General features: G+C 38.7%; 1 protein-coding gene across 3 annotated transcripts in view; it reads left to right on the top strand.

The window, feature by feature from the left end:
* MCM9 (minichromosome maintenance 9 homologous recombination repair factor) overlaps positions 1–16,887 on the top strand; it is a 53,430-nt gene extending 36,543 nt beyond the window's left edge. The window contains exons 8-13 of one of the 3 annotated variants that reach the window (XM_027692323.1): positions 2,854–3,028; positions 5,003–5,205; positions 6,202–6,405; positions 7,828–7,910; positions 12,215–12,360; positions 14,538–16,887. In XM_027692323.1, coding sequence (XP_027548124.1) covers positions 2,854–3,028; positions 5,003–5,205; positions 6,202–6,405; positions 7,828–7,910; positions 12,215–12,360; positions 14,538–16,068 — 2,342 coding nt within the window. In that variant the 3' untranslated portion in view covers positions 16,069–16,887. Of the gene's footprint in view, positions 1–2,853; positions 3,029–5,002; positions 5,206–6,201; positions 6,406–7,827; positions 7,911–8,879; positions 9,008–12,214; positions 12,361–14,537 lie in introns of those variants that run through there. The other 2 variants (XM_027692333.1, XR_003535688.1) reach the window with 2 other exon arrangements.
* The last annotated feature ends 698 nt before the right edge of the window (positions 16,888–17,585 follow it).

Consider the following 17,585-nt stretch of genomic DNA (forward strand, 5'->3'; position numbering starts at 1 on the left):
CATAGGGCTTATCAATAGCAATTTTTTTCTGTATGCGTTACGAAAATTCAAGTCCAGGAAAGGAAGGGTCTTACCACATAACTAGTCGGATCTCCACAACTAGTCAGATTGTCACAACTAAGATCAATTTGGAAGCTATCACCCTGCAAGAGTTTTATTTACAAAGAAAAAATTTTAAATCCTAAGATGTGAATTTATTTCAATTGCTGGCATGTAGCTCATGGAAGTGTATTTACTGTGCTTACCACATTTGTTGTTATTAAAGGAACTATAAGGTTCAAGTTCATATACAGATGATGTGTCCTTTTGCCAGTGTATTATCTTATATTTAAAGTTGTAAACCATAAAGGTTTATATGAACTGAAGAAGAAATTAATTTCCTTTCAAAATGTTCATCCTCTGCAAGTTGCAAGCAGTACTCACCTTGGAAAATGCCCTAAGCTGAAAATGGAGGTTGGAAGAATAGTAGAGCAAAATATCATCAATAAATTAAAACCACGGGTAGAACATGAACAAAACATAATCTTTTATCAATCTACTTCAGGCAAGAAATTAAAGAAGCACGGTATCTGAACAAGAAAAAGCTGCTTGAAACGAGTTCATTTTAAGGTTTTATTTAACTTTACTTATAAAAAGGAAGATTCACAAGTGTTTAAAAGAATTCTAGGTGCATTTTTAATATGCTAAGAGTGTGCAATGTGAAGTACTGCATAAACAGCAACTGCAATGTTAGCTGCTTGAGAAGAGGGAAAAACTACTCTCAGTCCAGCACTCGTGATGAAATTGTTCTCAACACCTCCCAGAACAAGCAATTTTACTGTCAAAATGCACACAACTAACCTAATCAAACGGGAAGGTGCATGAAGCTTTCAACATCCCTTAATAAGAATGAAAGTAGTGATTCGCTTACAGACCAAACCTTTTTGCCTGTGGAGCTCCCCCATGTGCCGTGAGGCCCTTGTGGGTTGGGGTGATTTCAGTTTTTGTTATGGTTTTGGGGTTTTTTTCCTTTTTCTGTGCTGGTTGTGTTGGGGCTGGGTATTGATGGGAGCCCAGGTCCCAGTGTCACCCCCGTCTTGGGGCTGCGCAGGGCTATCAGGCTCATGAGTCTGACCCTGCAGAGCAGCTGCATTCCCCTGACCAGCACCCATGGCATCAACCTCTTGGCTGACATGGCGTGCCAGGAGGCAGTGTGGCAGCACTTGGCTGGCTGGGGAGCCCCCTGAGTAAAGGGGGGTTTGCTGGTGGGGTGCTGGGTGCCCCAGGTGGGACGAACTGTCTGCATGGCTGTTCTGCTGTGAGCCTGTGTCACTGCTGCTGAAGAGGCCACCCACAGAGGGGCTGTGTAAGGAGCGGAGCATGCCTGCTACACAGCTGTGCTGTCAGGAGACCATCCCCTTTCTCTGTTTGTCAAGAAGGGCTTGGGTGACATAATAAACTGTGAGACAATGCACCTTCCCTGTGCAGCAAGAATGCCATGTTGTGCAGCAGAGGAGGCCATCTTGTGTGGCTGCAGGAGCCCTGCAGGGGAAGCCATCTCATGGCTGCCATGCACAGAGCACAGGGAGAAGCGGAGTGTCACAGCATTGTAGCATCAGCGACATCCCTCACATCACTGTGGGGAGAGAGCAGAGAGTGCCCAGGGTTCGGGGGGGTGCAAGTTGTGTACCCCTACCACAGGTGAAGATTCTGCATGGAAATAAAGGTACAGCCAGGCTCTAGTACTTCCTGATGTGGTTATTTTGTGTTTTTATAATACTGCTGTATGATTGACTGCCCGGGTTATTTGGTGCAGAGTCCCAGAAACTGAGAAAGATTGGACACAGTGGAGGAGATTCCTTACAACAAGCTGAAGTACTTATTAGTTTCAGGAAACATATGTATTTCCAGTAACCTTTTGCTGGCCACTTGAGAACAAATGAGTACTGTGATGGGCTGTGCAGCAACGAGAAGGTCTCTGCAGCCTCTCTTCCCTGAACCAAATGCCAGGGAGCAGGATTCTTGTGCGGGCTTCGTCATAGAATTCCAGGAGATTTTAGGCTGGTTGCAGCTTGTCAACTACTAGGATATTTTGAGCAGAACACTGGAGTGAAAAATGAGGGCTAAAGATAGAGAAGAAGCTGGGAAATAGGGAATAGAAGGATTGAAAGGAGCTGCACGTACTTGCTAATGTGTGGCTGTTTCCACAGTTGTGCAGGCTTTTTGACTTGCCATCCACGCGATGTTGTATCATGTGTAGATTTACTGGGAAACTTTTTTTATTTTTCTTCCCCCATTTCATCCTTGGGCATTTTTGGATTTTCACTTTTGCTTAATGCTTAGAGGAAACCAAAATCTCATAAAGAAATTTAACTACCTTAGTTTAAGGGAAGAATTTGACTCTGCCTCCCGGGACAAGGTGTTATGTGAGATTGAAATATATTTCTTTTTCCAAACTTTGCAGCTCCAAAATTTTGTCTGTTTTAGTAGTTGAGGAGGAGAAAGATCTGAATGGGTCCATTGCATAATTTTGCAATCTTTGCATTTGCCCTAATTTTCAATATGATCTGGCAGACCTAGTCTTCATATCCGAATCTCTTTTGTTCATTTAACCAAGTCCTAAAACAAGTCACAATCAAACATGGCAAGTTTAACAGAATCTGCTCCACAGCTCCAGGCTGACCTGCCGCAACACTAATGGGATTGATTACCAGTAGCTCTAAAGTGAGTTGCGTGGTAGAGGTATGTGGTGGAGCTACCCTGCTGCTCTGCCTTCTGTCCATGGCACAAGACAGTACGCTGGGTCCCTTTCTTTCAGTCAAGTGCATTCCTGCATTTTAAGGAAAAGACTGACTAAAGTAATTGATTCTTTAGGCTTGACAGTGACTGCTGTGAAGGACTTTGGGGAGTGGAATTTGGAAGCTGGAGCACTGGTGCTTGCAGATGGTGGCCTTTGTTGCATTGATGAGTTCAACAGTATCAAAGAACATGACAGAACCAGCATCCATGAGGCAATGGAGCAACAAACCATCAGTGTTGCAAAGGCAGGGTAAGTGGCATGTTAACATATGCGATAAAACAATATAGGATGTTTCTCTTATACTTACAAGGTTCGTCATGCTGATTAAATATATCTGTTTTCTATGTTGTACTTAAGAGTTTCATTCTCAGCAGTATTCTTAAACTAGACGAGTCAGTATTTCCAAGGACAGTGCACTGGACCAGAGGTTGCAAGTGATCAGAATAAATACATACCCTCTTCATGTTGAGTTTTCAATCTACCACTTTAGGCCAGGTACTTTACTAAGAAGACTTGGTGTTCTTTTCCTTGTCCTTTGCTGCAAGTGGTTGTACTAATCATATGTGAAATGAGGAACTTAGTGACTTTTTTTTGGTTGCAACTCAGAAAGTGGGACTTCATTTCACCACCATCACAGAATCGTAGAATCAGTTAGGCTAGAAAAGACCTCTGAGATCATCGAGTCCAACCTTTGACTGATCACCACAGTATCAACTAGATCATAGCACTAAGTGCCATGTCCAGTCATTGCTTGAACCCTTCCGGGGTGGTGACTCCACCACCTCCCTGGGAGGCCCATTCCAATGCCTGGTCACCCTTTCAGTGAAGAAATTTTTCCTGATGTCCAACCTGAACCTTCCCTGGCACAGCTTGAGGTTATGTCCTCTTGTCCTGTCAAGCCCAGTAATACTGCATGGCAACAAAAACAGATAAAGAGACTTCCAGGCTGCTGAATTTTATGTGTTGGGCGTGGCATAAATTCCTGCTTACTTTTAGTTCCTCCCTCTCTTTTTTCAAAGTACTGTATGTTCAAATCTGGTATTCCCCCACACACACCCCTGCCCACCACTTGGATCTTTGAGCTCATATCTCATTCTCTCAGTCATATGCAGTTCTTGTCCAGGCCCAAATAATTTTCTGGCTGGTATTGCTGCAATTCCTGCTACTCAAAAGGAATCACCCTTTTCATATTCCTTTGTATTGCCTTCAGCTCAGCTCTTGCTCCTGTCACATCTTGGCTTCTCTAACTGATCATGTCCTTTCCTTATTCTGAGTGTTTCCACCCTCGTTGGCAGGCAGCAGTCAAGTGATGTCAGTCTCACCTGGGTGATTACTAGCCTTTGCTAATAATGCAGCTGGGCACAAATATTTGGAATCAACCTGATCCTGTCTCCTTAGTAAGACAGTGACATATTTTAGCTAGGTTTCTTGTTGCAGTCAGTTGTGTTTTGTAGTCCCCAAACACTGTTTACTAACTTGCACATGTAGCTTCAGTTGCTCACTTCTAAGGACTACATATAATGAGTGTTTTTTGAGTAGTAACTTAGCACAGATAGGTTAAGCACCTTGTTAATTTAGGTCTTATTTTAGTGCATGGGAGATAAGTGTTTTTTCCTGTTGGGTGTAAGCCAGTGGAAGCTCTGTGGTCTTTCCTCTCAGTTACAGAAGAACTTTGGACATAAGGCTGCAGTTACTCAGGAGCTGACTAGAAATAGCTCAGAGACAAATCAAAGTTAGAATGCTTCTGCTGCTGCTTTAACCAAAAAGAGTGCATTTGGACTACTAGAATAAAAATAATCTCGCCTCACATCTACAAGCACATGCTAGGGCATCATGGTTAAAAGAGGAAAATGGCTGCCATCATTGTTTGCTAGGGTTCATATTAATGTTTACACATAGGAATAAAACATATGTGTATGTTACATTTTATTTTATTATCTGAAAAGTAATGTTGGTTTTCACTATTTAAGGACCTAGCTGTATATAGAGATTGCTTGTGGCAATATTAGTCAGTTACTTTTGGTAGCCTGATCCCTGTCTGTCTAGTTGTTACTCTCCTACTGAGAAAAGCTGTACATATAATAAAAATTAATAAAATAATTGTGTACATTGTTTAGCTCTTATACTCTTTATTGTGTAAAAACATGAAAATTTTTGAACACTTTGAAATAATTTTCCCTACCAATTTAATTCAACCATAATGTTCACCATTCTTTTCTCTAGCTTGGTGTGCAAGCTTAATACAAGGACAACTATCCTGGCAGCAACAAACCCAAAAGGCCATTATGACCCTAATGAGTCTGTCTCTGTCAACATAGCTCTTGGCAGTCCCCTGTTGAGCAGATTTGACCTGGTCTTAGTATTGCTGGATACAAAGAATGAGGAGTGGGACCGCATAATTTCATCCTTCATTTTGCAAAATAAAGGTAAGAGTAGTCTTTTTAAATTGTAAGATGTTTTTTGGTTGGTTGGTTCTGGTTTTGTTTTTTCTTGGTTTCTTTTATTTCCCTACCTTTTAGTTTGTTATTCTTGAGACTTTCCTACTAATCAGTGAACGCATTTTTGTTATGGTGATTTTCTCCTGTATGGTTGTTTTTCAAGTAGGACTAAGATAGAAATTCCTAATTAATTAGGAGGGGTGGGCTGAGAACACTATGCTTTTACTCTGTGATCATCAAGAGATTTCAGCCCAGGCTGCTCAGTAAGTGGATGGTTTCCATCCTGCGCCTTTACATTGTGTGATCTGCAGACTCTAAACTCCATGCAATTGTATTTGTGTTAATGGGAAACCTAATTCAGGCAGAACAGATTGGCCCTGCGTGTGCTGCAGGGCACAAAGAATGAACAATAGTGTTCCTAATGTCGAGCTTTGTGCTGTAGACTTAGGGAAGGCAGTATGATTTAATTTTAACCAGCGCCTTCCCCATCCACTTTAGGAACATGAATTTGATCCCCATTGCACAAGAAGTGATTAGAGGAAACTTCTTCAGCTAGCTTCCTTCTCTTTCTTAAGTATTTCCCTAGGAAAAATGTTCAGAATATGGCAGGTAGCTTTTGGTTCCTACAAGGTAGGTAAAACGGACAGAGGAGGTACATACACTCATGTAGGATTTTTTATTTTAAGGAATTCCAAAGCACTTGGTACTGCCTGTACCATCTGGTGGGCAGTGAGGCTGACTGAGCAGTTCTGCTGAAATTACTGGAGGCTTTACTGTGGATTTTGATAGGAGAGGGATTGGATGGTATACAATTCTGCACTGGAATTTGACCAAGTTCTTAAGGACTAGTGTACAGACCAACCAGTGTGCCCCAAAAGTACAGTAATGTGTCTCTTATAGTCACCTGTCTATTTAACAGGAATTCTTAGGAAGAAACTTGATGTCTGTTGTTAAAGAATTACTGACAAGGCAGTTCTAATGCAGGTTGCCCAAGCAAATCAGAAAAGCTCTGGAGCATGGAAAAGATGAAAACCTACTTCTGCCTTATAAAAAGCATACAGCCAAAATTGTCTAATGAGAGTAACCTGATCCTTGTACGCTACTATCAAATGCAGCGTCAGAGTGACTGCAGGAACGCTGCCCGGACCACCATCCGCTTATTGGAGAGTTTGATACGCCTTGCAGAGGGTAAGGCCCTGCCATTTTTATTTTTAGGCTAACAATTAACCTTTATGAAATGAATAGGGGTATAATTATAGCCAGTAAGCAGAATAGTAGCTTTTCTATAGAGGTGATTATTGCATTGTTTTAACTTTCTAATCTAAGAGACTGTGAGTTGAAGATTTTGAATCTTCAAGGGAAAGGGTGTTACATTTAGATTATCAAGACCACTTTTAGTTTTGACATTCTCACACACATAATAAACAGCTAAACCACTGGAAGAAATCATCTTTGAGAGAAAAATCTCAGAAATTATGTGCCTATATGAAAAACAGTCTCAGGATTTACTTGGCTTCATTTGAGTCAAATATTTATTTCTATCCCAAAATTAATATAACATAAACATAGCATGGTTTTTGTTTCCATAAGTATCAGTAATCAAGTCTGTATTTTGCAGTACAACTTCAGCATTTCCAACGCTGAGTTCAAATCGTATTTCATTTATAAGAACAAAAACAAAGGAAGCAGTAGATTTCTGTCTTAACATGATTTTATTTTATAAAATGGCATATCGAATATTTTCGGGATGAATTTAAAATAATGTACTGTATTTTGCTTAACAATCATAAATGGCAATGTAGTGCTTCCTGCTTCAGATGTTTATATCTTGTTCTCCATTTTGGGGGAAAGACATTCTCCATTTAAGTGAAAGACATTCCTAACTTTTAGGGATTCACATGTAATTTTCACATTCAGTGTTTCTTCCATTCTTATTAGTTCACGTAATTGGAGCTTTTAGTAGTATTTTGTTCTTTTAAACTATTATGTAGATAGTATTAATTAATCTGCTTTTCTCTTGATGAATAAGACCTGAGTGTGTTTCCATGGCCAATCAGGAGAAAGGCTTCATGTGGTAAATTATTTGCTTTATATCTATTTACAAAAATTCATTTTTGTTTTGCTAACTTAAGAAAGGGAAGGAAGAAAAAAATTAAGCAGCTGTAGAGGAAAGCATTTTAAATAATGCTAAATTTGTAATACAGACCAGTGTAGAGGAAATCAAATTTTTTCTGACCTGTGATGAAAACTAGACTTTATTTTTTTACTTTATGGTGATTACATGTACCTATATAGAGATGTTTCCTATCACACTCTTTGTTGTGATATCTGAACTTTACATTTTTTAGTTGTAGAATTTTGAGCATGTTTATTTGAACTGTCAGTGTAACTGTAATTTGAAAGTCACACCACATTGTTTACTAGAAAAACTAGGGCTTCCAATTTCCATTTAAATTGACCCTAAAATCAAAATTATCATATTTATGTTTAAGTTATGACCGTGTCCAAGTGTTTGAAGAGCTGAAGAAATTTGAAGAAATATCTTGTTCCTTCTAGTACAAAAAATTGGTTTTGACTTTGGTAACGCATGCACCCATTTATTTTTGGTAGCTCACGCCCGGTTGATGTTTAGGGATACTGTGACTTTGGAAGATGCAGTAACTGTGGTGTCAGTGATGGAATCTTCTATGCAGGTAAGGTTTCTTGCAGATATTGCCATTGCTGCAATACCCCATTGAAGGGATTTAGTTTTTCATGTACACATGTGCCAGATCCCTTCATCTCTTTGGAAAGGGTTTTATAGATTCGTGGAAAGAAGGTCATCAGAGACCTTGACAAGTCTTTTTTAGTCCATCTGGATTGTTAAAATCCTTAAACAGAGATTATACCGAAAAATCTGGATTAGCAATAAAGGCCTGATACCTTTTTTATAGACTTCACAGTCTAAGTGAAGTTTTGGCATACTACTGAGTTTTGATAATCTACATTTTAAAGACCTATTGAGCCATAAATTCCATGTTTAATAGCCTCTGATGGGTTTTTTCTCCATGATGTTATGTAGTCACTAATTAACTAGGTATGAGAGAACCTAATAATTTTTTGAAGCAAGTCCGAACAATTGCTAAGACCTACACTTTATTTTGCCATTAAATCATTTTGAGCTATGTTGGTGGTAATAGTAAAAATCAGAACTTGTAGAAGACTAATTTTACTCTGAGAAACCTTCAAATTCCGAAATTAGTTGGGCTGAAAATTGTGCATTCCAGTTATCATGTGGATTTATGTAATGCTTCCATGTAAAAAGGCATTAAATAAATGTGGAAAGCTAGATTTTAGTTTACTGTAACATTTTTAGGATGTTGAAAAAGCAGCACATTTAGAATTAATAAAAGAAATGTGAATCTGATAGAAGGGATTTTTTTTTAGTAGAAATGTGGAAAATAATATAGACATTATTACTTCAGATAGAATATTTTTAAGATAAATAAACCTTCATGCTTTGGAGTAGGAAAAAATTACCATAAGCAGATTATCCAAAGTTTTATGCATAGGAGCTTTTAGCATGTCTGAAATATTTGGGTTTGGCTCTGTCAGAGATGGTGTACTCCACTGCATAGCTGACTGGTCTGATCCAAAATGGCATTTCCTATGTTTCTGTACAGGTTGATATGAATATATTCAAAGTTTTATATAGCACACATTAGCTCAATGGACCTGAAAGACCTTTGCAGGAGTAGATATGTTCCTTTTTGGAGACAAAGCTCTTCAGCATAGATGCACAAAGTCACATGTGGCAAGTAGGCCCTTGTGATCTCCCTTGTTCTTTTAGTGAGGGTTGAGAGACTTGCAATTTGTGCCACAGATAATCTACTGCACAACGTTGCAAATGGAATTTATCTCAAAAATACTACACGGCCTGACCTTATTAAGTAGGAAAAGATTATTTAGCTGTCTGCTACAATTTGTCTTGCACTGTTTAGAAGAGCTCAGCTTTTCAATGACAGCACTGCATCTGAGTTAAAATGTGAAGCTGTTGAAATAGCGGAAGATATCACATAAGTGTTCATTAACTGTAATTAAACCTGTAATTAACTAGATGGGAGTTTGATAGGACAGTGATTTCACAGCAATATGATTTTGGATATAAGAACTCTGAAATACTCATTTTCTTTGTTTGTTTTTGGTAAGAGATCAAAAAGTAAAATGTATGCATATAATAGTATGTCATCTGTGTGTCTCTCTACCTCATCAGCATGAGCAAAAGCAAAATAATTGTTTTAACTATGGCTCACTCTTTCATTTTTATACGGCCCTGCCCTCAAGGGCTGCAGTTTGCATAACAAGCATCTGTCTAGTAAGAGTCAGTGAGAAATTTGCCTGAATTATGACTGCAGAAGACTACCTGGGAGTAGTTGGTATGCTCACTGTATTTGTTCCACTCTTCAATTCTTATGAGCAAGTAGGCAACTGTGTTCGTTTTTGCTAGGAATCTGCAAATTTGAGCTCTGCTATTTAAGGTCAAATTTTACTTTCCTCCTGGAAAGTATAAATGATTCACTGAAACTGTTTCTTTTTTGATGGAAGAGATTTCTTTGTTTTAGTAAAAAAAGACAGAAGTAGCATGCAAAAGTTTATTTTCAGAAAGGGATTTCTTCTCTAGAAAAAAAACCCACAACATTTTGTATAGATACATCCTGTGTTTCCGGCCTAATTGTCAGTCTGTAGAATGAGGTTGTAAATGGGGAAATATGAGTATCATTCTTGAAGGACTGGCTGCCACCTTTTGCCTCAGCAAACTTCAACACTGTCTTTGGAACTTCTACAATAAGTCATATTCTTGCCAGTATAAAATTAAAGTTTACAGTTCTCCTGCGAGTGTTCACATATTTCTTGTGAGCCCTCTTGGGAAGGAAGACTATAAAATTTTCTTCACCAACCTAGTTCATTGTGGGTTTTCGTTAATTTTGTCCTCAAATTCACCCTTATATTTCTCTTTGTACTTTGTCAACATATTTCTTTCTCTGTTCTAGATCCTCTGCCTTCAGTTCCATAGCATGTGATTTTGTCATATGGTTACCTTCCTCTACTCAAAATGATATCTCAGAATCTCAGAGGGGCAGATATCTCAGAGAAGTGAGCACCAGCACAGGAATGAAACCTCACAGATATTTTTAATTCACTTAGAATTTCACACACAAATACAGACTATTTAAAAGAAGCTCATTGTGATGGCCGAGTACAGCACTGAAAAGTCAGTGAGGACAAGACATTATTGTACCCCATGGCCATATAGTTTTTTCCACTGGATCTTTAGGTCACAGGCTGACAGTACTCAGGCCAAAAGCAACTATCTTTTGTTAGTGTTTTGCTCAATATTTTGTTTATTCCCTGCTGTTCTAAAGGCAATATTCTCAATTTCTTCAAACATTTTTCTGTAGAATTCATTTCCAGTGTACTTGAATATTTCAGAAATACAAGTTCACGTATCCTCACACAGTCTTTGTGAAGTGATGGGATGGTACTACTCCTGTTCTATGATGTGAGGCTGAATTATGCACAATCAGAAGAAATTGTCTGCTGGAACATCCCCCATGAGAGGTGGTTGGGGCCCCAGTTTCAGAATAGTAGCACTTGGAGTGTTTGAGCACGTTTTCTGTTTTCTGCAATTTCCTTCTGTGCACACACCACATCAGGATCCCACTTACAGATTTATTGTCTTTCAAAACCTTTTCTTAACTGGCTCATTCTGAGTCACAAGAACTAGAACTTAGTGTCAGACGTGGAATCTGGTTCTCCTTGGCTGCTTTTAACTGTTCTAACCAAGACACTGAGTCCCCACCTCATTACCTATGAACCTTCCAGTTCCTGAAGCAAATACTGCAGAGACAACAGACTTATGCTTCTGCGTGGAACAGATCTGTGATGTGCCTGAAGTGATATGCAAAAAAACAACCCCAAGTGGTAACTTCAGTGGGATGCATTAAAGGTTGCATGAACAGCCTTATTTTTAGCAGTGTATAGTGTTAGAGGGCTTTAATTAGCCAACAGAATTATGTTTTTCAATGTAATTTTTTAATATAAAATTTAAACATTTCAAAATGGGAGAACCATAAATTGCCACAGTTGAAAATGTATGGTACATGTGATGCCATATGTAGCAATTTCTGTATCTAGAGACTCCACTGACTTGTGCTATTGTTCTCGTGGTACTTGATACATATCTTGTTCATTACTTGTACTGAGTTTTATAGATTAGACAGGAGTGGTAAATGCTAACTAATTTGTGGCAAAATAGAGGGTTTGTGGTGTGAGGTGTTTTTTCCCTCAGAGCAATTAACTACAGAGCTATTCTAGATTATTTGTTGTGGAACAAATCACTGTGCAAGATGCTCTGTTCCAAATAAAAATTATTTAACTTTTACAAGGCACAGCAAAATTGTCCCAGGTTAAAATCACTTACAAGTCACTGGGATTACTCCCAAATAGTTACTCTTAAAGAGCTACTCAGAAATATTTCTGCCAGACAATTCACCCTGTGTTGATAAACCTTAATACCCAGGTCTTTCCCTTTAAGAAATTAGGCAAAGCTAGTGAAAACTTCTAGTAGTCATAGCTACTTCTGTTATAAAAGTTCCTCATATGGGCAGAATTTTTACAAGGTATTTGGAAAACTTCTATAACTGTCATTTTCATTTTCAGTCATGATGTTCTGAAGCCTTAGGTGGACTTCCCATCTTTGTATCAATAAAAATAAACCAGGACGAGTAAACTGCAGGCTTGATCATGTAATTGCTTTATGTGTATGAGCAACTTTGCCCATGTGAGCAGACCTAATAGGATTATTTATGTGGATACAATTAGTAAATATTTTTACCTTAAGCTTTAAAATGTCTAGGGGAGAATTTTGGATAAAATGGTCTCTGCTGTGTTAATTTGGTGCTGAATAATAAAGGTAGTTTTCTACTATTTTTTTTTTCTAATCTCTTTGTTGACATAGGGGGGTGCACTTCTTGGAGGCATCAATGCCTTACACACCTCATTTCCCGAAAATCCAATGGCACAGTACCGAACACAGTGTGAACTCATATTGGAGCGACTGGAGCTGCAAGATCTTCTGCACAAAGAGCTACAAAGACTTGACAGGTCTATACAAAGCAACAAACTAATTCAGAAGTGAAAAAGAAGTTGTTTCACAATAATATTTGGAGAGAGTCTAAAAACAGTGTCTGGCATTGGGAAGGGACTTGTTCTTTAGAGGACATGGATAATCAGGCGGATTGTTTTGAAGTAGCATTTTGAGATCATCACAAGATCATTTCTCTCTCTGGGCTATGGAATTTACAAATATTTTAAGAGCATTTTAATCAGTTCTCAACTCGTATCCCGATACTATGCTCGGATAAATTTCAGCAGAGCTTCTTAGAGCCAAATGCCAGATTCTGTAGCTGAGCAAATAATTTTATATAACCTTTTGTTGCTTGCAGCAGATCTGCTTCATGATTTTTTAAGCCTTCTTTTGTGTTAGGCTTGTCGGGATCCTTCCCTTTCTGCTAAGGGAAAATGTAAGCCTGAATCAAAATTCTGTTCTTTTGGGTGATTTTTCTTTTTTGACATGCTGGAATTTTCACTGTCTCATCTCTAGCTTTCAGCTCACTGCAGTAATCTTTGGAAAGTCTATTTGCCATTTTTAATAGAAAGCTATTAATGTACTGAGGCTGAGAGAAAAACACAAGGATTGGAAGGAAATAAAATGCAAAAAATAACACTTGTTTCCTGAAATGAGATTAGGCTCTAAAGAAACTTGTACTTTCTTGTTGTTAAAGGAAGATAAAAGATTAATGTTGTTGAACTTAATGGAAACAGCTGGGAGAATTCACTTTTCTTTTAACTACTTTTGAGACTTATTTTGTAAGTCATAGTAATGATATGTTAAATAACCACAGAGTCAACAAAAGCAGATGAAAGTAGGATATATTCCAGAGACAGACAAAAACTAGTTTTAAAACAGAGGTGTTCACAAGGGATCATAGAAATGTAGGATGGAATGGGAGATCAAATACAAAGACAGGATCAGGTCTGCATTTGACCTTCCTGGCAGGGGCTCATGTTATCTGTTCTGAAGCCCTTCTGATGATGAGGATTTTCCATTGCCACTGTATAGTCTATTCCATGATTGCTCCACCTAATGCTCATAAAGGTTTTCCCAATATCTCATTGAATCCCCTATGCTGCAAATTAAGCTGATTTCTTCTTCTGTCTCTTAAGCAGCTTAGGGAATACTAAATTAATGTCCTCTTTAAAACAACCTATTCTGTACTGGAAGACTTGTTGCATGCATTCCCCCTAAGCTATATTTCAATAAAACAAGCATATATCTTTCATCCCTTCTTGATGAGTCATAGTCTATATCCCATAAAAAATTTAAGAATAAACATGTTAGTAAAACAGTTATGATAATTACTCTAAAACATACTTGTCAATGTAATGTTTTCCCTCTCATATAGTAGAGAAACTGTTTATAATGCATAAGTATAATTTCTCTTAGACAAATGTAGTCACTTTTGGGATGGACTGTGGCTGCTTTTCACTCACGGTTTGTATCACTATTTAGCAAAAAACAGAATACTGTCGCCCTTGGAAATTATATGTTTAAGTACAATAGACAGAATATCAGCTGTACTGAGATTGAAGGGAACCCTCATTCTAGCACCTCTGTTGTTTTGGAGGGCCATGAGAATATTGATAGCCACAGACAGTCATAATTAAATGTTGTAAGTGATCTGAGATGCTTTCACTCTATCATGTGGAGTTTTTGACATGTGTACATAGTGATTATGAGAGAAATCCAACAACAACCACTGTTCCAAGTAATACCTAGATTTTCCATTCCAATAACTCGTTTGAGGCTTTGTCTGGTTCAGGATAAAATTTAATTAGGTTCCTGTTCTAGAAGATAGATTTACAGAATATGTAAAATCCTGAGGGACTTTAGCAATGGTTGTAAGTAGTGCAGAGCTGTTTGTGTAGTTGGGTTTTTTTTCTGTTTGGTTTACCAAGGAAATGCAGTTTAGGTGGTTGCTTCCTCTGTCCATCTATCAATTAGGGACAGTAAATTCTACCACTTACTGTCAAAGGTGCTGAAAGATCACAGACTGCAACACCAGCTTTTGTAACTGTATGTGAAACTTAGTACTATACCTTTGTGGCCTATGTTATTTGTAGCTTTCCACCAGTCATACCTGTTAAGTATCAATAATGCAATGAAGAAAGAAAAAGAAAGAAAAATAATTTACTATGGCCTTTTTCTTTTCACTTTATAGATTGCAAATGGAAAATTCATGCCAGCTGCAGCCTGAAGAGGCAAATTTCAGTGCTACCACAAGATGCTTGAACAGGGATGTGTTTGGACAGTCAAAGCAAAGGTCTCAGTCAGAACCTTCAAAGCAACAAGAGGATAACTCGGAGTCACAGCCGCCTTTGCCTGAAGGCAGCTGTGACAGGGATATTCATCCAGAAACCTTGTGCAACCAAGCACATGGTAATAACAAAAATACCAACAGCCTGGCATGGTTTGACAGCCTGGGAGAGCACAGCATTGATGCTGAAGAAACTTCTCAGAAGAAGTCTCCAATGCCCAACATATCTCCAAATAACTTGGCTTCAAAAACCCCATGTAAAACATCCTGTTCTGAAGAAAGATCTGCTTCAATACCTGTGAAGGGAAATGGAATACGAGAGTCACTAGCAGCTGTGGATCTGCATGCTCCTTTGAAACAGGACAAAGTTTCCAAGTTAAGCAGGAAAAGGACTGAAGAACACAACTGTTCTTCTTCAGAAGCTCATATTCCAGACCCAGCATCACCAAGTGCTAGTGTGCAGGATTCAGTTATTACACAACATGCTTCTAAAAGGTGGCAGAGGCTGCACACGGAGAAATCACATGGATTCTTTACAAGTACACAGGACCCTGAGGCAAAGGCTCTTCATTCAGTATTACCTGCCTCTGGCCTGTCAAATCTTTCAAGTGATGCAGATTCTGTGCTAGGGGAAGAAGAGAACAGTATATCTGTAGCAGCAAAAAGTGCAACAATTTCCCTGAGAAAACGAAGTAAAGGTCAAGTAGTGAAGGAAACAAATGTAAGTTCCCATGAGCCAGAAATCCTCGACAGTGAAAGTCCCCCAGCTGCTAAACTGGCTAAATTTTCTTTCAGACCAAGGACAAAACTTGATCATTCTTCAGAGAAGAAAAATGAAGACGTTTCTCTTTTTCACAGTGAAACTATTTTTAAGCCAGGAGAGCAGCTCCAGGGAGAGCAGGTGCCAGAAGCATGCTGCCCCCCTGAGGAAGGCAAGATGACTTTGACTCGCTTAGGAAAATGTAGTTTGGAAAAACGATCAATTGATAATAAAGGGAAAGATGAGCAGGAGAGTCAGGCCTTAGGGAGAGAAATCAGAGGAAGTGTAACAATATGCTCTGATGTCAGTTTTGATGCTGCATCACCTCTACCCCCTGAGAAGAAAAGGGAAGGAGAGGAGAAACTTGGTGGCCCAAGCACAGGGAAGGTGCGCTCCAGCACATTAGCCAAGCTGTCAACTTTCTCCTATGTGTCACGTCCTGAGTCAAAATCAAAAACCTCAGCTGCCATTAGGACTGACACTAACAAGGAAAGCCATAGTATGTCACTGAAGATGCACATGACCAATCCTAGCAGAAGGAAGAGTTTTGTGTTGGGAAATGCTGGTAAAGCCAGTGTGATAACACAGAAATCTCTCTTCTCAATAGCAGAGCTAGATGATGCTGCATTAGATTTTGATTGGGATGAAGAGGTTAGGAAAAATCCAAGCTCGTAACATGTATATCTTCCCAATTACTTAACATGCAGTTCTTCTGAATCTTCACCCTTCAATCAATTGTATCCATGGTTTTCAAACTATTTCATAGATTCATCCTGGACCTGAGTTGACACCAATGAACATACTTTCTTTAAGGGCCACATACTTTACATAAGCTAAGGACTGTGTGTACTGCAGGCCTGATGTGGCTTTTAGTTTTCTAAACTCCTCCCAAGACTATTTATCTTAGTTGACTGTTCTGATTGACCTGATGAAACCTGAAGATTTGTACGGTTATGTTCATGTGTCCAGAGTGAATGATCTTGCAGAAGAGCAGGCTTGATTGACTTTATCCTTTATTTTATGTAACAGTTGGAATTACACGATTCAGATTGTCCTTCCAAATGACTATGCTGCTTTAGAAAAATGATGATGCTAAAGCTATGTAATTATATTTTGTTCAACTATTTGTCTCAGCATAGTTACCAATATTGTCATTTATCATCATGCTATGGTAAGTATTTCCATATTATCATGATCATGACAATTTTGCTGCATCTTTGATTACTGTGCTTCTTGTCACATGTCTAATGTTGAAGACATGGATTGAGAGATTTTTGTTTCTGTTTTTTAATTTCAATTTTAAATACACTGGTTCAGATATCTGTGTTTATATTCTGGGTCATTTTATCAAAACCCAACTCTGTAATAAACACGCAGTTCTACACTGCAGACAACAAATTTCAGGTGATTGAATGGGAGTCCTCAGTAACCAGGGTAACTTTAATGCAGTCAGTAAGCCCTAGCATGTAAACTACACTTCAAACATAGCACCATGGTGAAGAGCTTCCCTAGTGCAGCTTGGTTCTGATTCAGATAATGTTTACTTGGCTATTTTAATTGTGATTAGAGTTTTACTGCATCCGATATGCAGTTCATCTTCTGTAGCATGCTATGTCATTTGTCTAATGGAAAATTAATCTATTAATGCATTACATGTTTACAGGGAAAGGTAAGCCGTAATTTTCTTTTAGTGAGTTGACTCATATGTTTCTTCTCTATTTTGATTCTCCACGGAATATGTTTGTTATTACCTGCAAGGTAAACAGAGAATAGAGTGGTTGCTTAGAGCACAGTAAATCCTTTGAGAGACTTCCTAGCACAAAGATCAGATTCTCTGTTGATTTGCTTAGAAGTAGCTCCCTTGAAACCAGGTGAGTTAGAATACTGCAAAATTTCAGAGAATTGAGGGAGTGAACTATTGAGAGAATAGTAGGGTTAGTAGTTGGCTTACTGTTAAGGGTTTGGGGAAAAAGACAGAAACATTGCTGTCCAGACTGCTTGTGTGGTAATTCCTCCACTGGAAACATGACATCAACCAAAACAAGTGGAATTTATCCACCTCCCTCCCAAAGCACAGAGCCACCCCATCATGTTCCTTCTCACCAACACCTATACTAGGTCAGGAGGGACATGCACTCATGACCTACTGCCAGAGAAAATCAGAAGTTTCCTACAAGATGCTGTGTCTACAC

This window comes from Neopelma chrysocephalum, unplaced genomic scaffold (assembly GCF_003984885.1).
Source record: "Neopelma chrysocephalum unplaced genomic scaffold, ASM398488v2 Primary Assembly neopelma1_23, whole genome shotgun sequence".
In the NCBI taxonomy this organism is placed as follows: domain Eukaryota; kingdom Metazoa; phylum Chordata; class Aves; order Passeriformes; family Pipridae; genus Neopelma; species Neopelma chrysocephalum.